This window comes from Polypterus senegalus, chromosome 4 (assembly GCF_016835505.1).
Source record: "Polypterus senegalus isolate Bchr_013 chromosome 4, ASM1683550v1, whole genome shotgun sequence".
NCBI classification, from domain to species: Eukaryota; Metazoa; Chordata; class Cladistia; order Polypteriformes; family Polypteridae; genus Polypterus; species Polypterus senegalus.
In genome coordinates this window covers 41,222,691-41,243,841 of record NC_053157.1, presented here as the reverse complement: position 1 = coordinate 41,243,841, position 21,151 = coordinate 41,222,691, and the positions used below count along the sequence as shown (strand labels likewise).

Here is a 21,151-nt window from a genome sequence, read left to right as displayed (position 1 = left end):
TTATTTAGGTGCTCTAAAACAACAGCTTGCCATAAATGATTTGCCAGCAGACTGCCCACAACTGCCACCTTGTGAATTCACACCTGAAGAGTATAAGGTCAGCTATGAAAAAAGAATATTTTAAATTTACTGTGGTCCATCCTAGAAAATGACCATTTTTGTTATAAAGCTGATGATTTCTCAAGAAGGAGTGTGGTTTTAAAAATGATTATACTTTTTTGAGTTAAACATTGACGTGGGGTGGTTATAGAGTGTGTGTAAATTATTGTTAGACTGTGTGCCCGGTCATTGCCTTTTTGGAGTATACACTTTTTCCACATTTATATATGTTTTTATCCTGTAGCTTCAAAAACCTGTGTTTTAAGTGGCAATGTTAGAATGGCACTGTTTAAGTGTGGGTATGTGCATTAGTTGTGCCTGCTTGGAGTGGTGCCCAGGGCTGTTTTGTACTTAAAACCAAGTTCTGGTAGGACAGGCTCTGGACCCCTTAAACACTTAATTAAATTAAGTAGGTTTTAAGAATATTGTACTTTATCTCACCAATTGCACATGTTTTTGCAATTGTATTCTTTAGATTTTAACACTTTCCAGTTTTTAGAAATGTAATTCATCACCAAATTATCATGTTTCAAGTTCAAAATTATTATTAGTGAAATTCTTACTTTCATGTTTGACCAACATGCAATAAACTTGTTTACAGAGAGTAGCATTCTGTGAATATCTACTACAGTTACTTCTAACATTTTTATTAAATTAACCATTTCAAACAATAGTCTGTGTTCCATGCGCTTGGTGAATAATGTAATAAAGTAGCTGGTATTTTAAACATTACCATCACAATTTTAATTAGTTTTTCATATCATCTTTTCGTGTTAAGCAAACCTTTCAAACTTTCAAACATTCATCATAGCTCATAACCTGCAGTAGTAGAATTTGTCTAGTATTTGTTATTCTGGAGTTTTTGTTGTACTCTTATGCATTCCTCCTAACAGAGAGCAAAGGTGCACACAGCATTTCAGATTTGGTCTCACAAGTACAATTCTGACCTCTCTTGACTTGTACCTAATTGGTCATACTGTACAGCCCATCATTCTGTTGACTTTTAAAATTGTTTTTGTTTCTTTGATGACTCCAATATGATTCCTGGGCCTCATCATAATCAGTATGCATTTTCTGGCATTTAGACATAACATTGTGTAATGAAAGTATACTGTATATACAATTTATTTACTACATGTAACTGTTTTCAGTTACTTGTATTTAATTGTATTTGCCAAATAGCTACCTTAATCAGAGTTTTGTCTAGATCAAAATTTACAGAAATAGCTGATATCTGCTAATACATGCTGTTGCATGCGGCTGGGGGTGGAGCCCAGCCGGGATGCCCAGGAGGACCGGAGGAGGGCTTCTGCCTCCTCCAGACCGCGAGGGGCCAACCGCCCTGGTTGTGTTGGGGGCCACGGGTAGAGGGCTTGGAAGCCCAACCCTGTAAGGGGCCCATGGCCACCACCAGGCGGCACCCCGGTGCCTGAAGAAACCTGGATCCCAGCACTTCCACCACACCACGGGGGATTGCCGGGAAAGCAGCTGGAGCCCATCTGGGTTGCTATTTAAGGGGCTGCCTCCCTTCCTTCGACAGCAAGAGTCGGGTGGAAGAGGACGGAGCTCGAGAGAGGAGTGGAGGCGGCCAGAAGGAAGGCAATTTGTGATTGTGAGGCCTGGACTTTGGGGGGTTCGGTGCTGGAGGCACTGGGTGTGCATTTAAAATATTGTAAATATATCTATATAATAAAAGCCCAGCGCGGTGTCCGGGTCCGCGTTCCTTTTGGCTGTATAGCCGCCCTGTAGAAAAGACCCAGCCCGTCCCCTCTCAGAATTCCTGCTTACCCCCCTCCTTTCTTTCCCCTTTGCTTTTATTTTTTCTGTTCCCGAAAATCTTTTCAAAACAAAAGTAAAGAAGTAGATAGAGCATCACATTAACGTCTTCTCCCCTCTGCCTATTAAATAATCAATAACATGAAATAAAAAAATCACGAAAGAAACAGAAACCACAATCTACCCTTACAGCATCCACCGCTCTTCTGGCGTTACAGCCAAACACGTGGTGTATGCAGGTTGTGAGGTGTGATGCTAATTAACACCCGTACTACAGCAGATTATATTGTTCATATACTATTAACTATTTACAGGGATCAACTCTTTTGGGGAAGTTCATAACAAAAAAAAAAGAAAAATTAAATTATAAATAACGTGCACTTGAGTATTTCGAGCCCCGCGTCTGAGTCGGATGTTTCCCCTGGTCACCAATCCGTGTGTGTCACTGTGCCCACTATGCCTTTCCGTCTTCAGCTACCCATGTGCACTTGTACGGAGGAGACCTTACGGAACAATGCCGAAACGAAACGCAACTAAACCTGCTGCTGCGAGAGAGGACACATTACAGCGTGATCACGAAGCAAAGAGGCAAAGGCGTGACAGTCGCTCGCAAGAAACGGACACTCAGCATTCACACAGATTAGCTCAACGACATGCCTCTGCCACACAACGAAAGGCAACTGAAACCCCTACAGAGAGAGAAGACAGATTACGCCGTAATCGCGAAAGAAAGAGGCAAAAGCGTGCCAAAATGAGACACCCGACGAGAGGTCCTTACGATTGAGTCCTTCAACTGTGGTCATCCAACGCGCAGTGTAGCGAGCGCCAAGTTGCTAGTTTGTAAATAAAACGTGTGTTGGGTGAAGAAATGATGTCCGCCTGTCTGTGTCCGGGTCCAGTTCCACAATGCAAATATGAATGCATCTGTAGAATAAATTACATTTTAAGGAGCGTCAGTGTTTATGAGTCATAAGACAATAGTGCCTAGTCCTGGATTCAAATCCTAGTCCATTTATAATTAGTTTACTTGTTCCTAAAAGGGTTTTACTCTAAGTACACATTCCATAAATGTACAAGTTAGTCCATTTGGGTAGATTGAACCTGACTGAGTAGATTTTTGTGTGTGTGCCCTCCAGTAGACAGCCCTCCATCTGTAGTTAGTGCCTGCCTTGCAACTAGAATTAGTATGATAGACACCTTGCCAAATCCATCTTTGACACCAATTCATAAAATGGTCATTGCAATATACTGTAGATCATTGTTTCATACAATTAAGCCTACATTATTCCATGCCCATCTTCAAACAATTCTCTAAATCCCTATCAACAACTACAACAACATTTATTTATATAGCATGTTTTCATACAAATGGTATAGTTCAAAGTGCTTTACAAAATTAAAAAAGAAAAATATAAAAGTAAGATAAGGCAATGCAAAGTAACAAAGAATAAGGTAAGGTCTGATGGCCAGGAGGACAGAAAAAACAAACTCCAGAGGGCAGGAGAAAAACCAAAATCTGCAGGGGTTCTGGGTCCACGAGACCACCAAGCCCCCAAGACATTCTTCCTAACATAAATGATCTAAATCAGTCCTCATGGTTTTCAGGCTTCACCTGGAAGAATAAGATGATGATGGTCATGTGGACAGCTGGCCTTCAATCCATCAATATAGGGACTGCATGGTGCCTTGATCTGGTGGTGGTGGCACAGATTGCCACCACAGAAAACCAGATAAAGAACAACCAGAGTAAGTAGGGGTTAGTACAGATTGTGGATCCATGATAAAAATGATAATTAAATGCATACAGATAATATCAGGGTTACACAAATGAAACTATAAGAAAGCCATATTAAAAGAATAGGTTTTTAGCAGTGCTCCACCATATTTGCCTGGTGAATTTCTATTGGTAAACTATTCCAGATTTTAGGCGTATAACAGCAGAAGGCCGCCTCACCACTTCTTTTAAGTTTGGAATTCTAAGCAGACACTCATTTGAAGATCTAAGGATACGATTTGGAGTGCAAGATAAGAGGCATTCCGAAATATAGGATGGAGTGAGATTATTTAAGACTTTGTAAACCTTAAGCACTATGTTAAAGTCAACTCTGAATGACACAGGTAACCAGTGTAGTGGCATCAAAACTGGAGAGATGTGCTCAGATTTTCTTTTCCTAGTTAAGATTCTGGCAGCTGCATTCTGCACTAGTTGCAATTGTTTGATGTCTATTTTGGGTAGTCCTGAGAGGAGTGCATTACAGTATTCTAGTCGACTAAAAACAAGAGTGTGAACTAATTTTTCAGCATCTTGCAACGTTATAAGGGGTCTAATTTTTGCTATATTTCTTAAGTGAAAAAATGCTGCCCTAGTAATCTGATTAATATGTGATTTAAAATTATCAATAATCACCCAAAATTCTTTACCTCTGTTTTGACTTTTAAGCCTATTGGATTAAGTTTATTTCTAATACTCTTACTATATCCATTTTTGCCAGTCACTAAGATTTCTGTTTTCTTCTTATTTAGTTTGGGAAAATTATTACTCATCCACTCACAAACACAAGTAAGACATTGGGTCAGTGAACTAACGGAGTCGGGCTCATCAGGTGCTATTGATAAATACAGTTGTATGTCGTCAGCATAACTGTGGCAATTCACGTTATGCCTTGAGATAATCTGGTCTAATGAAAACCTGTAAATCGAAAATGGCAGTGGACCCAGGATAGATCCTTGTGGAACACCATATACAATACAGTACAATCACACAAGAAGTGCCGCAATGGGTTTTAACAGGCCCCCAGCCTTGACTCTGTAAGAAGACAAGGAAAAACTCCCAAAAAAAACCCTTGTAGGAAAAAAATGGAAGAAACCTTGGGAAAGGCAGTTCAAAGAGAGACCCCTTTCCAGGTAGGTTGGACATGCAGTGGGTGTCAAAAAGAAGGGGGTCATTACAATACAATACACAAAGCGGAGAAAATCCTCAGTCTATACTAATAAAAGGCAAAGCCCTCACTGACTGACTGACTCACTCACTCATCCCTAATTCTCCAACTTCCCATGTAGGCAGAAGGCTGAAATTTGGCAGGCTCATTCCTTACAGCTCACTTACAAAAGTTGGGCAGGTTTCATTTCGAAATTCTACGCATAACGGTCGACAACGTCTGCCATGTTAAACTTTCTTATTTATGGCCCCATCTTCACGAAATTTGGTAGGCGGCTTCCCTGCGCTAACCGAAACCGATGTACGTACTTATTTCAGTGGTATGATGCCAGTGTCGGCCGCCATATTGAACTTTCCAACGTCACTAATTCTCCTACTTCCCGTGTAGGTAGAAGGCTGAAATTTGGCAGGCTCATTCCTTACAGCTTACTTGCAAAAGTTAAGCAGGTTTCATTTTTAAATTCTACGTGTAACGGTCATAACGATCGACAACGTCCGCCATATTAAACTTTCTTATTTATGGCCCCATCTTCAAGAAATTTGGTACGCGGGTTCCCAGCGCCAACTATATCCTACTTACATACATATGTATGTCCATAGCCTGCAGCTCGGTCACCGTGTGAGGCGGCGTTGGGTCCCCTATCCCCACACCTCCCACGTTGGTGGCTGCCTGCTTATATAAGGCCGTCTGTCGCTCCGGTCTCTTCATTCCCTTACTTGCTTCGCCACGGTATTCACGTCTCCCTGCTGATAGCTGCAGCCTTTTTATTTAATCCACGGCTTCGCCGCTGTTTTATTGTTCGTTTATTACGAATTATAGTTATTGTACAGGTATTTTAGACTTAGTTTACATTGTTCAGGTACCCATTTCCTTTATTGTTCCAACCATACCCCCATTAACATGTCTATTGAGGTGATCACCATCGATCAATAACTGTCACTTACTGAGTGGTTTCCATGCCCGGAGATGGCGCCTGCCTTTTCCATTCTCTATGTTACATATTGCACGGCCATATCAGGCTCACTCTTGATATCCGGTGGAACATTGTGTCTTATGTATTGAATGACTGGGACAGGTTTAAAGTGTGGACTGATGACGGTACAGGAGATAATTATACTACACAGGAGCACTATAAGTGTGAAATGCTTGAGCCCTTCACCTATGGTTCTGCATGTGAGTTGATGGCTGCCGCTGAATTGTTCGGTTGTCGCTTTCAAGTGTACCGAAACGGGCAAATATTTTACACCTTTGGACAACCACCAATGCCTCTTAAACATCTTAGATTCACAGGTGACGATTTGAGTAGTGGATGTTTATGAATGTTTAAACTCTCAAAAGCTGGATGTGAAGTTATCGATGAAACTGGTTGTATGCGTACAACGCTTGACAGATGCCGAATGTCACTTCAACACAACAAGTCCTGCAAATACTAACGTAATTGAAACAAACCATGAAACTCAAACCAATTGCGACAGCCACAATCCAAGCTGTGAGATTTGAGGCAAGATTGTATTTCACATGGCCAACTGTACGTTGCATGCTCAAGAGTACAGTAAGCTCAGCGCGCACCTTGATCATATTACAACCGGAGGGCTGAACTGACAATGTGGCATACAAAGAGATCCTTAACAAATAATTATTGGTATATTTACCCTCAGTTTAAAAAGGTTTACTTTTCTTCTTAATAAAAATTTTAAGGCAGTACTTCGCCGCTGCAAAGCGCGGGTATTTTGCCAGTACAATATAAAAATAAAAAATTTTACAAGTAAGGAGCACAATTTAACAGTAGATGATATAACATAATATGAATTGGATCTGTTTAGAGTCCTGGAGACCTTAGTCATCAAGCTGCCTCTCCCATTTGGCCATTCCACAGCTGAAACAGTGCTGGGCCAGCCAATCCAATGAAAGGACCCCTCTACCCCAGGATTCCTGCGATCCTCCATCAGGGATGACTTTACCATAGGCAGGCAAAACAACTTGGCAGGTGGGAAGTGGCACCAAGTGCCACATTTGGTATGGGTTAGTAACAAATTATAATTATCATGTTACTTATGTTTTAGTGCTAATGACTAACAACAGAGATGCAGTCTGTACAGTTAATCAGCAGCTCTAGTCAGGATATGCTAAACTGAAGTAGTGAGTCTTCAGCCGGGATTTAAAAGCTGAGACCGAAGGGGCATCTCTTATAGTAGCAGGCAGACCATTCCATAGTTTAGGGGCCCTATAACTAAAAACTCGACCTCCCACTGTTATTTTATCAATCTTTGGAATCTTAAGCAGACCAGCATCTTGAGAACTTAATGTGCGTTCTGGTTTGTAAGTCATGATAAGTTCAGACAAGTAAGCTGGACTTGGCCATTTAATGCTTTATATGTTTAAAGAAGGATTTTGAAATCTGCCCTAAACTTAACCGGGAGCCAGTGTAAGTATTTAAGAACTGGAGTTATGTGTTTGTATTTTCTTGATAATGATGGAGTGCTGTCAGCACATTTCTGTACATATTGCAATCGACTAATAAGAACTAAACCAAGCGAGCACAGTGCCTGTAAGGCCAACATCATTTTCTAGCCCATGCAGTAAAATACAGTAGAATGGTCAGTGGTGTCAAATGCTGCACTTAAGTCTAACAACATAATTACAGTGGAGTTTCCTTCATCAGAGGATATCAGAATGTTGTTTACAACCCACGTTTGTGCTGTTTCTGTACTCTGACCAGTGTGGAAACCAGGAATTTCTCAAATAAATTGTAATGCGTAAGGTGTGACTGAAGCTGATTGGTGACTACTTTTTCTAGTATTTTAGAGAGAAAGGGTAAATTTGAAATAGGCCTATAATTATTTAGTATGTGTGGGTCTAGGTCTGACTTTTAAAGTAATGGTTTAATGACTGACACTTTTAGTGCATCAGGTACTGCGCCATGCAATAATGAACTATTGATTATGTTTAGAATAGGCGCTGCAAGAACATCCATTGCACTTTGTACTAGTTTTGTTGGCACTGGATTTAGGGAACAAGTAGTGGGTTTCATTTTAAAAATTAAAGTTAAGACTTCCTGCTCAGTTACAGGATTAAAATTACTAAAGTGCTGAATGCAATGTGAGGCAGGGTCTGCTAAGCTAGTATGCAGTTTGTACTGTGATGCTGAGATCTGGGATCTTATATTTTTAATTTTCTCATTGAAGAAGTTCATAAAGTCTGTACTGCTAATATCTGTTGGTATTTTGCACTGTAGATCTGAATTCCCATTTGTTAATTTAGCAACTGTTCTAAACAGTACCCGAGGATTTTTATTATTGCTATCTATTATTGTAGAATAGTATTCTGAGCGAGCTTTAAAGAGAGCTTTTTATATTTTTTAACACTCTCTGTCCATGCAATTTGAAAGACATGTAGCTTTGTTGTTCTCCATCTGCGCTCCAGTTTTCAACACTCTAATTTAAGAGGTCAAGTGTTTTCATTTAACCAGAGAGAGTTTCTATGTACTTTGATCACTTTTGTTTTAAGGGGAGCCACTGCACCCAGTGCATCTCTCAAGGTCACATTATAATGTGATGTTAGCTGATCTAAATTATTTTCCATGTTTACATTTGATGTTAACTGATCTAAATGGTTTTCCACAATTATACTTGACTTACTCAAAGTATCTATAAATTTTGAAGCAGAATTACAATCTAGATGTCGCACTGTCTTTTTTTAATCTGTGAGTGCATTGGCAAGGGCAGAACTAAATCAAATGTAATTAAGTAGTGATTGGAAATAACGTCATTTAATGGAGTAATATTTAAATTTTGAATTTCAACTTTGTAAGTTATAATTAAATCTAATGTGTGGTTATGATTATGAGTTGGACCTTTGACAATCTGACAAAATCCTACTGAATTTAACAAATAAGTAAAACATTTGCTAAAAGTGTCAGTTTCCACATCAATATGTACATTAAAATTTCCCATCAGTATTACGTGATAATTTATAGCCAAATCAGATAAAAGGTTGCTAAATTCAGTCATGAACAATGAATATGGCCCTGGTGGTCTGTAGGCTAGCACTATAATTGTGTTGGAATCTGTTTTAATATTTAAAATGAATGCCTCAAAGAATGTAAAGTCGCCTAAATTTTTAGATGTGATTTGCATTTTGTTACAATGAATTATTCCAAGGTATCCTCCTCAACCAAAATCTCTATAGACTTATGAAGGGACTCGTATCCATCTGGTGACGCCTCAGCTAGGGGAACATTATCACATTTATTAAGCCAGGTTCAGTGAGAAGACACTGATCAGATTTTTTAATTAATATAATATCATTTACCAAAACAGCTTTACTGACAAGAGAGCAAATGTTCAATAAGCAGCATTTAAAACTGCATGCTTCTTTCTGAGCTGGTAATATATTTTTTGTTTTAATTTGAAGTAAATTTCTATTACAGGTGCCCCTGGTGGAGGGTCTGGTTTTATGCCTTAGTCTAATTATACACCTTGTTTTTTGGTAATCAAGTAATTTAAGGTTTGTGTCAAGACTAAATTTACTGGATGCCCCACAACAGGGATTATGGTGTAACATCATAGAATATCATGTGTCTTTGAAGTATAATTACCAGAACTAACAAAGAATTTTCTACCTGTTATGTAGCCTAAGACTCCGATCAATTTAAGACATTACCAGAAAGGCCCTCCTACTGACTAAGGCGATTTATAAGAATACAGTATTATGATCAGTGGTATCACTCTGATCTAAGAGAGTGAGAACAGTTAAACGGCCTCTGTCCACATTAACCTGCAAGTCATTTACTACTTTAAAGAGTGCAGTTTCTGTGCTGTGATTTGTTCTAAAACCTGACCGAAACTTGTCAAGAACAGAATGTTTATTCAACTGACCATTTAGCTGCATAATTACTGCCTTTTCTGGGATTTTACTTAAGAATGTTCTAATTTATTGATTATCCTTTCTTGTGATACTTTATCATTAAGGTTGTTTGAAATAAGGGCAAATAATATTGTGTGCAAATAACTAATTTTGTTGTTCCTCCATAAAACAGATATTACAGAAATTATTTTTTCCTGTGTGTGTGTTGTGGTGCATGTATATTAATCATGCTTTTGTATAAGATTTATATGTTGTTTTGGTGCTCACAGTATTACATGTTGATCACATCTTTGTGTGTACTGGGGATAGTTCGTTGCTATGATGCAGGTGGCATTGCCATGTACATGCGTGCATACTCTTAACAGATGACTTCAGGAGCGCAGTATTATATATAGTATATGATAAACAGAAGTCTCTTATGACTGCCAGACAGGGACATAGCTCCTCTGAACATTTTTTTTTTTTTTGCACAGTTAATATGGTTTAAGGTTGGTTTCTCTTCTTTATGTTTGGAAGTGGATGATGGTCAACATCAAGCCACATGAACAGTAACTCTGGCCTTTAAGTGTTTAAAGAGGAAAAAATATTTAGATGACAAACAAAGGACAAGTCTTGTGTCAATTTTGAAAAGAACAATTAGCAGAAGAAAAATAAAAAATTCATTGGAAAAACACCCTGTGCTTAACTCTGCATGCCCAACAATTTAATATATTTTTTGTATAGTGCTCCGTAACATATAGACAGATGGACATTCTTATATATATATAAATGCATATCTTCTAAAAGAGGCCTTTAAAACTTACTCTTTGTTATTATCATTTCAGCTCTGTGCATGTGTGTGTGTGTGTGTTTTTTTTATTACTTTACACAAATCTTTTTATCAGTTTATCACTGTTCAGTTACTGAGGAAAAAAAGGGGTTATTTTTCCTTAATTTCATTTGTCATATTTGATGCAAAACTAGCTTTTGGTTGTTTTTATAACAATGGTCTTGTGTATAATGTATGAGGAGATTATTGCTGAATGAGTGGATCATTTTATAAGGTACAGAAAACCTGCTTTAATGGGCGGTATGTATAGAGTTTACGTATGTTAGAAACATTTTTCAGACGTAGTATTTGGATGTTAGATTTTTAAAAACTACTAGCCCCGCTTCCTGCCGAAGACAGGTAATTGAACAATTTAAAAATATTTGCAATCTCTTGCGCTATGTGTACTTTCAATGCCTTTTCTCAGTAACCTTATGTCCTTGTTAGCATAAAGCTTGCTTTGTAGTCTCTGTCATTATTTTCTAAGTGCCTTCCTAACCTCCTGTCCAGGTTTATATTTACCATTATTGAAGGTGACTCTCTGCATGCCATTTCTCCTTTTTGTGTGTCTTACCAATCACACTAAAGCCAAACTGACCAATCAGATTGGTCAGAGGAAGTAGACACACAGACTTTATTATACATATTACATTCAGCAGTAATTGAACCAGTGAAATAGACTATTAAGATTGACTGTTCAGAGATCGGAGCTATAGCAACATTGGTATGTCTAAAACTTTGAACTAAGTGTAATATTTAACGTTCCTCAATCTTCTATTAGTTTCTTTCGGAGCAACAGATGATGGAGATCAGAAAACGTTATTGTGGCCCTACAACTATGGTTAATACATATTACAAGAAACCTGTGGCCATACGTCAGGGATTCATGCAGTGGTTGTGGGACCTCAATGGAAAACGCTATCTTGATTTCTTTTCTGGAGTAGCCACTGTCAGTGTTGGACATTGCCATCCGTAAGTAATTTATTCACATATGTTTCTATTTGGTGTTGTTCGCAGTGTACATTAAGTCCTACTATTCAGAAGCTAGTAATTGCATATAAAATCACCCTACTGGCATGAAAGCATAAAATAATGAATTGAATTACTTCTTTACTCTCCCTTAACAAAAAGTAACTTTTCTGTTACTTTTTATGTTTTAAATATCTATTTAAAAGCGACGCTCTTTGAGAACTACTGTGAAAGACAAATTCTGGTGATCCTCAACTGAATTCAGCTCAACTGAAGAGGATAGATGCAATACCATATAGATTAGCATATTCAAATTGCCCTGCAAAGGTTTATGTATAAATCTAGAAGCAAACATAAAAAATTATGGGAAATCCCATAATTTTACAGTCCTGTGGTCTATATATTTGCAAGTATCTATCAAATGTTTTGTACTAGTAGTGTTGTCGCATGAACAAAATACACTGACTTTTTACTCACCAGGGGCCTCATGCATAAACGGTGCATACTCACAGAAATGTTGCGTAAGAACGTTTCCACATTCAAATCGCAATGTATAAAACCTACACTTGGCATAAAGCCACCCACTTTTCCATGGTACCTCATACACTGTTGTACACAAGTTCTCCGCTCGGTTTTGCAGACTGGTGGCACCCAGCGTCAAAGCAGTGCTACTGTTCCTGTGTGGTTACCCTTTATTTCTTAGAACCACATTTCTGACGTGGCTTTATAAATACCGCATATTGTTTATTGGTGTAATGCATCTGATTGTAGATTACCTGTAACAATATAATGGCCCAGGGAATAGCCATAGTATTCCAAATACCATAACTGCTTTAGCGTTGTTTCTCTCACTGCACCATCTTCTTCTTCTCCTTTTTCTTCTTTCAGCTGCTCCCTTTAAGGGTTGCCACACCGGATCATCTTTTTCCATACAACTCTCACTGCACCACTCGGAGTATTTATATCACTGTATCTGAGTGGGCAATCACAGCAGCAGCTGATCAGAAAGAGAATTATCGGTATACAGCATCAAGCACACACTACCTCAGCCACGGCAAAACGTTTCAAAGCCTTTCCTGTACGGACCTCGCGGTTCAGAAACAGTTTCATCCCAAGAAATATAAACGTACTCAATCAATTGCTCCTTGTAGAACTGTTTGTACTTATAAGTACAATCACCTCACTGTAAACTTGCACTACAGTTATAATATTGCACAACCTGAGCCATTTTATAAAGCGCATATTTATATATGATGACAATATCATTTTTAAGATGAAATGCAGCAAAATATGTTGATTATATTATACAGATAAAACTTTAACTTCATTTAAATAATCTGTATTGTTAATAATTAAACATGAGAGGACACAGTGCCGCAGAGCTAGCAAGTTCATGTATTGTTCCTGCCTTGCGCTGTATATTTGCTGAGGCTGGCGCGACACTAGAAGGGTAGATAGATAGAATAATTAAGCACGTACTATGAAGATATTTCAGTGTTCCTTAAAAGTTTTGAAGAATCGTCGTTGTAAGCTTACAGATGGCTTAACGTCTATTACAGAGCTGATTGTGTGGCGATTGGGTATTTTGGGAAAGAAAAGTAAGGACAGGAATTGGAGGTTAGTACGTTTGAAAGAGACAGTACTGCTGCAATAAGTTATTTCATCGAAGGTCACACATGGCACAGCAGCATCTTGTGTGAGACATGAACAATCACTGCACCATCATGTTTCCATGTTTAATTAACATGCTTTCATTCCAATCATCATGAAAATGATATCATGTATACATCTCAGTATTTTAATTATTCAGAGAGCTGTAATATCACGAATGTAATGGATTCTGTGTCCTGTCGGAGAAAGAGAAAGAATGGAAGCACGTAGTGTTTCACACACACAGAGCACGTTGAAGATCAAATACAAACAAAGCATTTAACGTGCTACTTTAGTTATGATGGGATTTGAGAAACTACAGTAGTAAATTAAATGAACTTTAGATGAAGTTTATGATGTTCTACTTTAATGACAAAATACAGTAACAGAATTTACTTTTGTGTTTTGTTTTTAAATCACAACCAAGTAATATGCAGAAGCCATGTGTAAACTAAGCTTACCCAGTTATTCAGCAGCTTTAGCTACAGTAGAAGCAATAGTTTTGTCTAAGACTGCATCAGTCTTTTACAGTATATAGTATTGGAAAAATTCTGGAGGATACTCCTCCATACATCATCTCTTTATTTCATTGAAGTTTGAAGATGTGTTTTTGCACAGCTCTCCTAAGGTCTTACTACAGCCTGTCCGTGATACTGAGCTCTGACCTTTATTGTGTTTTAAGTCATTTCAGATTTATTGGCAGAGATGAATAGCAGTCTGAAATATAAAGAAAGCATTGTTCATCACCATGAAAATATTCAGTTCAAGCCCTTCACTATACAATCCCTTTTTTATCTGAATATCTTGAAATGAATAGCTAGCGGTTCAGTAGGAATCTGGTCTGGTTTCACATTCTAATTTGAAATAATTAGAATTTGTGTTGTTTATCCAGACTAAAACTTCTGGACTACTACTATAAAGCAGTGTAATTGATGTAGGTATATTGTCACCAAAACCAAATATGCACAGTAGGGTAAGTAGATATCTCCATTCAACCAACTAACTAATTAACTGATTAAAAAGAAATAAGGGTGTTGATATGATGATGTCAGGCTTCTGTTACTTTTGGAACAACATTAAGTTTGTCACTCCAGTGCAGTCATTCATTTTTCAACAAATAGCTTGCTTGGAGCACCACAAAGAACAGCCTTGTCTCCTTTTCTCTTCACTCTTCATACGTCTGACTACAAATATAGCACAAGGTCATGTCACTTGCTGAAATTCTCAGATGATTCTGCACTTATAGAGTGTATCAATAAGGGGGATGTGGCAGAGTATAGGAGTCAGGTGACAAAGTTTGCTTCTTGGTGCAAAGAGAATTGTCTAGATCATCATCAGCAAAACCAAGGAACTAGTTATTGACTGAGCTGCACCAAAACACCTCTATTTCCAGTCACTATTCAAAGAGTGGATGTAGGTGTGGTCCACTCCTATAGGTACTTGGGGTTCCACATTAATGACTGGTTGGCCTGGTCTTGGAGCACAGAGGAACTATATGAGAAAGGGCAAAGCAGGCTCTTTTTCGTTAAGAGACTGCATTTCTTTAATGTGTAAGTGACATCCTTCATATCTTCTATAACTCTCTGATGACCAGTGCGATTTTCTATGCTGTATGGGGCTGGGGTGGTAACATCACTTCAAGAGATGCCCACCAAATCAAAAATCTAATTAAAAGGGCAATCACAATTATAGAACACACCCTTGACCCCCGGAGGAGAGAACTAAAACAAAACTGAGTGTCATTATGAACAATGATGCACATCCTCACTCTCACACACTAACGCTGGGGACTTTCAGGCAATTAATTTTTCAGCAGAAGTGTGTTAAGAGACACTACTGCAGCTCTATGATGGTGCGGGTTGTCCCCACACTACCGGGTCCTTCCGGGTAACCTCTTGGAACCACCACCATCTGTAACGTACCCGAGGGTTGAGTCAGGGGATGAGGACACAACACACAAAGAAAGGGGTAGGTGTGAAAATGAGCAGTACTTTTATTAAAACTCAAAGTGTTCAAAACAGTGCAGTGAGTCTTCAATAAATAATCCATAAAAACAATATCCAGTGGAGATTAAAGATCTCAATAAGTAAATCCACTAAAATAAGGTTAAGAATACTCAAGCAGAAAAATATCCTTTTAAAAAATATCTGAACACTGGTGCAACTACTCTATCCTGGCGTCTCCTCCCTATCCTGACAGGACCTTGCCGGAGGAGAAGACACCAAGCTGTCGGGCATGGACAACCTTCTTTAAACTGGCCTGGGACCCTGCAGTTCCATGGCTTACCAGCAGGACTCCTCATCCGGACTCAGACTCGGGTCCTTACTGTCCGTGGCTCACAGTAAGGCTCCCAACCCAAGCCTCTCTGACTCCCGCTGCCCTCCTGGAGTTCCGCGGAGAGTTGCTCACACCCCGATCACTCCAGCTCCCTGAGTGATCCAGTTCAGCATCCCCGAGTGTCACCCACATGCTCTCCTCAAGGGGCTCCCCTTCCCGGCTGTCTGCCTTTTCTCTTGCTTGCTCTTCCACCGGCTCTCTGTCCTGTCTTTCTGCTTGTTTCTCTTCTGTCCTTTAACCTTCGCTACCTTTAATTTATTTTCTGTTCTCTTTCCTTTCTCTCTTGCAACTTCCATTCTTTGTCTTCCTTTCGATCCTCCCTTTTCTTTGTGTCGGCTCTGTCTTAAATGCCTCCATGGGTGCAGCGCCTCAATCACGAAACAATTCAGACAGAACACAACCTCACGTGCAGACATGCTCCGTTTGAATCAAAACACTATCCTCCCATAGCACGCACACTGAACGAAAATCAAGCCAGCTATTTAATTAGTTACTTATTTAAAAATTGATCAGCTGTTTCGTCATGGACCCACTATAGCAGAGGCTTCAATATCCCAAAAGCAGTTTGTGTGCATAATGCTTATCTGGGACTGTGAAAGCCAAGTCAGAAGTTTCTTTCTTTTTATTGTTCTTGCTTTATAGCCACCCTAGGGTATATTCAGACCAAAGTGTGTGTATTTATTTATTTACTTACTTATCTACCTATTTAAAGAGCTTCTGTAAAAATCCAAATTACCTCCTGGGAACAAATAAAGATCTGTCTGTCTAAAGTCAGTCTCTGACTTCTTAAAGTTGGAATGCCCAAAAGGCATGCACAATCCCGGTGTTGAAGGAAGAAGACCCTTTGCCATTCCCAATCAGTTATCAGTAATTTATTTTTAACTATTATTCAAAAATGTGAAATTGTGTACCTTTGTGTATAGAGTGTCAGCTTTATGATGTAAGAGACTGACTTTAAAAATGAACTGTTCTGGTATGACTACTTTGATGTTGTTCCAAAAAGAGAGACTTAAATTAAAAGTGCAATGTATGTTTGATATTATTTAAAAAACAAAAACATCAGTCAGCATTTGTCATCTGATGTAAGATTTGACAAATTTTAGGACATAGTGAGAACTTGATCATTTTTATTTTTGTCATAACATGTAACACCATGAAAGAATGTCCTTTTTCATATTACTATATAACTTGAATTAAAAGAGTTATGTGGCTATATATATGAAGTAATAGCAAATGTTATTTTTTTACCATCATAATAAACAGAAATAGGTTATAAAATTATTAGCTTATAGTTTATAATTTTTTCTTTCCATTTTATAGGAGAGTTAACGCAGCTGCAAAGAAACAGATGGAACGACTGTGGCATACAACAAATATCTATCTCCACAATCCACTTCATGAATACTGTGAAAAACTTGCAGCACTTTTTCCAGAACCACTAAAGGTAAATTCTTTTCAAGGGGATATACATTTTGTTGCAAACTCTCATCCTCTTGAAAGCCTTGCTAGTTCCAGAACTATCCAGTACCTCATTTAGTTAAGTGATCTGATTTATTGAGATGATATAATTAATAATTCAGAACTGAGATCTACCCCATCTGCACCAGATCAAATGCATATTGAATTTCAGAAACTCCACACATTTTAAATAGTAGTGGAGATGTATTCACAGATATTGTATTTGTGGAACATACCAAGATCTTTTTGTATTACTGGTTACTTGGTAGGAAAAGGAATTTTAAGTTAGCACAGCTATGTGTGTGGTACGAGAGTAAGGAGGCAACCTGCAGAGGCTATACTTAAAGTGAGGAACTCACCCTGATGACTGGAGAACTCCTCCAAAATTCTGTTTTTTTTTTTGTTTTTTTTTGTAGAATGTGCCCATGAAAGTTGTAATTGTAGGGGCATAGAAAGATTAATGGAAAAGCAATTCAACTGTAATAAATCAAACAAATGTGCAATTACAGTATATGCTAGAATATTGTCTTTGGAATATGATTAAGCTTTTCGATTGTGGGAATTTTGAACAATCCCCAAACTCAAAATATATGCCGAGTGGACCATGGATGGATATAAAATACACAAGGGAGGGATATGGAATTGAACAAATATTACAGAAATGAGCAAAACAGTATGGAGATTAAGATTAATATCTCTTGATTTTATTCCTATGATATATTTATTACCTTCTTAATTGTCTCTGAGTGTTTTTGCTGTAGGATGTCCTCTAAAATCTTGTCAGATTTCCATTCCTGTAGGTCACCATTACCTATTTGCATTAATAATGACTTTTCTTTTTAATTGCCTGTATCAATTTTCTGTTGCCTTACCACACTACTGTAGCCTCAGTGCAATGATAGGGATAGTATGCTGTAAATATGGTGCCATCCTTCAGATGAGATTTAAAAAGCAGCAAGATCTTGACCCTCTGTGGTCATTAAAGATCCCTGAGCATCTTTCGAAAAGAGGGAGGATTATCCCAAAGTCCTTACTAAATTGCCCATCATGGACGTTTCCATTCTTGGCCCCTAATCATCCACTGTCTCTAATTGACTATCTCTCACCCCTTGACCACCTAATAGCTAATGTGGGGAATAATGGCTGCCATTACATCATCCAGGTGGGTGCTACACATTGGTGGTCATTGAATTGGTTCCCCTCTATCTATGTAAAGTGGTTTGAGTAGCTAGAAAATCACTATATAAATGTAAAGAATTATTATTATTATTATTATTACAAAATGCATACTTGCTATTGGGCCATATTATGTAATTACTCAGATATTTTAAAGAACTAAAAATAGCATGATTCTTGTTTAATCGGTTATGTTCAGTTTGTCATTCACCATCAATCTGAAATATTTAGTGTAGAGGGGATGATGCAGTAAAATAAAATTTGTCTCTAGCTGCCCTTGCACAAATCCCAAGAATCTGATTCATCTAATCATATCTGATATCCAATATATGTATGATACTAAAATCTTAAGAAACGGAAGGTTTAATATGTACAGTGTACTGCCTAAAAAATTAAGACACAGAGCCAAGAGGCATTAATACTATAGCTGACAATACTCTGCACAGAGTTCAAGTGTTGTATAGTTTAGTATCTTTCAAATACCGGTAATGTTAAAACAACCATATTTAAACTGACAGAATTTTGCAGCAAATAATACAATGCTTGTGTTAACATTTCATGTAAGAGTACCATTTAACCTGCTTTTTTTAGTCTGTTTACTTGACAAACAGTGGCTCTGAGGCTAATGACCTGGCCATGCTTCTAGCAAGACTTTATACTGGGAACTTTGACATCATCACCTTCAGGTAATCATTAGATGCAATAGAGAGTTTGCATTTCATATATTTTAATTTAACTGTCACCAGTAAGTGAAATTAGATCTATTTCATGTATATTGAGTGTAAATCTGTGTATATGTTTTATTTAATTCTAAACTTTTTTAAATGGGCGGCATGGTGGCGCAGTAAAGAGACCTGGGTTCGCTTCCCTGGTCCTTCCTGCGTGGAGTTTGAATGTTCTCCCCATGTCTGTGTGGGTTTCCTGCGGATGCTCCAGTTTCCTCCCACAGTCCAAAAGACATGCATTGGCAATCCTAATTTGTCCCTAGTGTGTGCTTGGGGGGTGTGTGTGTGTGTGTGCCCTGCGGTGGGCTGGCTGGAAATGACTGACTGACATTTTTAAATAAATACTACATCATTTAAATAAAACAATTATAACCCTTCAGTTTTGTAATTCTTCTCTCTAACTCTTGCAATGTGCTGACTTAAGAAGAAGTTAAATGATATAAACATCAAACTGCTCACAACAGTCAAATAAAGAAATACAAATTCCTTCTCCAGTACAGTTTCCATAGGTTTTCCACTGGCTTCAGATGTAATTGGATGGAGATGGCAGGTTTAAGAGTGTGTTTGTGTGCGCCCATGTAGCCAGTACACACACTTCTGGCAGCAGTGCTTGGGGTCGTGTTTTCCTGTCCACCTGTGACAAACAGCAGTGAAACTCTGTACTTAAATTTAAACAATACTTTCCTACATTTGATGATATTTCAATATTTCTTTTTTACATACCCTTTTAATATTTTTTTATGCTATTTTCTACTACTATTTCTATTGCTGGGTGTTTTGATTGTTTTTTTTTTTTCTTCTTAAGACAGAAAATGTCAGTGTGAATAATGTGAATTAACTCTTGGCATATGTGCTGCACCAGCTCCTGAGATGAATTACAGAATACTGTATGCCTTTTCTCATGTAACAGTCTGTGTGTGAATTTTACGTAAAGCCTCTAAAACTTGAACAGGCAAAATTTAACAACTGTAACATTCACAATCACAAAAAAATTACAATGATTTAAGATACCCCATAGGGGTGAATAGGATGCACTTTTTTGCATATGGATGCCACAGTCTGGGATCTAATGCTTTAGACTTCTGTTAAATAACAGCCTTTTTTTTGCCACAGAGGTGCATACCATGGAGGAAGTCCACACTCTGTAGGTTTGACAAGAGTGGGAAGCTATAGGTTCCCTGTTGCCACTGGATTAGGCTGCCATCAGGTAACTTGAACATTGGAAGTCATGTATTTTGTTAATAATGTGATGGTGCTTAACAGTTAAAGAGCCCTGGTTACTGCCTCTATGGAGTTTGTACATTTTTCCCAATTCTATCTGTTTTTTCTTTGGGTATTTGGGTGTCCTCCTACATCCCAAATATGTGAATGTTAGCTATTAAGAACCTTGAAATGGCCTGATAAAGTGATTGTTGGTACAGCTGAGGGGTTTAGCAACTAAAAGAAAAGAGTGTGTGCCAGCAGAAGAGGAAGCATTAATTATTGGAGTGTATTAGAGAGCTACTTTTCTAGGTGGGTCACCTTTGTTTCATTCAAGAGAGCAAGTCAGAACATTTCACAGGCACACAGTTTATTTGTCATTTTATTGAACATTCAGCAATTCAACAGTATAACATCTGGCACAGGAATTTAACGGTTATCTTCATATATAGTTTTTTCATACAAAGTTCTCTTCATACATAGTAAAAAAGAAAAAATACAGTTAATAACCAGCACCACATTACTTGGCCTCTTGTTGGAGATGAGGTCAAACTTAATGACTGCAGCTGTTGGATCTCAACACTTTGAGAATGAGGGCTTTTGACTTTCTCCATTTCCTTTCAGCTGTCCCTTTACTCAGTCCGTAGACTCTGTAGAGCTTCAGAGAGCCATGGTAAAGGGGGTCTTTCAGGTGGAGGCCTAGAGGAGAGTGGACACATAGCATCAAGGCAAGAGAACATAGTTGAGCATAGAGTGTCAGTGGCAGCATTGGTTGGTGTCAAGAGAGGAAAAGTGGTCAGGATGAGGGAGAGCAGAGGTGTCTGGGGAAGAGAAATGTGCAGGACAGGGGGAGCAGTGGTGAGGGTGAAAGGACAAGTCGGAGGAATGGTAGTGGAAGGAAAGGGAAGGAGCAGGAAGAACTATATGTAGTTAGATGTACATAGTTTCAGTCTTGTTTGTGAGTGTGCAGTTTCATGAGAGAATAAGATCCAGAAGTTTACCAGCTTTGTGGGTTGGTCAAACATGGAGAGGGAAGTGTGATGGTCTGGGGTTGTTTTGCTGAAGGCAGAGTTGGTGACATGTACAAGGTGGCTGGCATCCTGAATCAAAAGGGTTACCACAGCGTTTTGCAGCACCACAAAATACAT

The 21,151-nt window shown here is 38.4% G+C and overlaps 1 protein-coding gene across 2 annotated transcripts in view; it reads left to right on the top strand.

Annotated features, from left to right (window-relative positions):
- agxt2 (alanine--glyoxylate aminotransferase 2) overlaps nucleotides 1-21,151 on the top strand; it is a 41,890-nt gene that overhangs the window by 7,152 nt on the left and 13,587 nt on the right. Inside the window, exons 2-6 of one of the 2 annotated variants that reach the window (XM_039750515.1) lie at nucleotides 9-97; nucleotides 11,270-11,460; nucleotides 16,765-16,888; nucleotides 18,670-18,764; nucleotides 19,917-20,010. In XM_039750515.1, the coding sequence (XP_039606449.1) occupies nucleotides 9-97; nucleotides 11,270-11,460; nucleotides 16,765-16,888; nucleotides 18,670-18,764; nucleotides 19,917-20,010 (593 nt within the window). The remainder of the gene's footprint in view (nucleotides 1-8; nucleotides 98-11,269; nucleotides 11,461-16,764; nucleotides 16,889-18,669; nucleotides 18,765-19,916; nucleotides 20,011-21,151) is intronic. The other variant, XM_039750516.1, reaches the window with a different exon arrangement.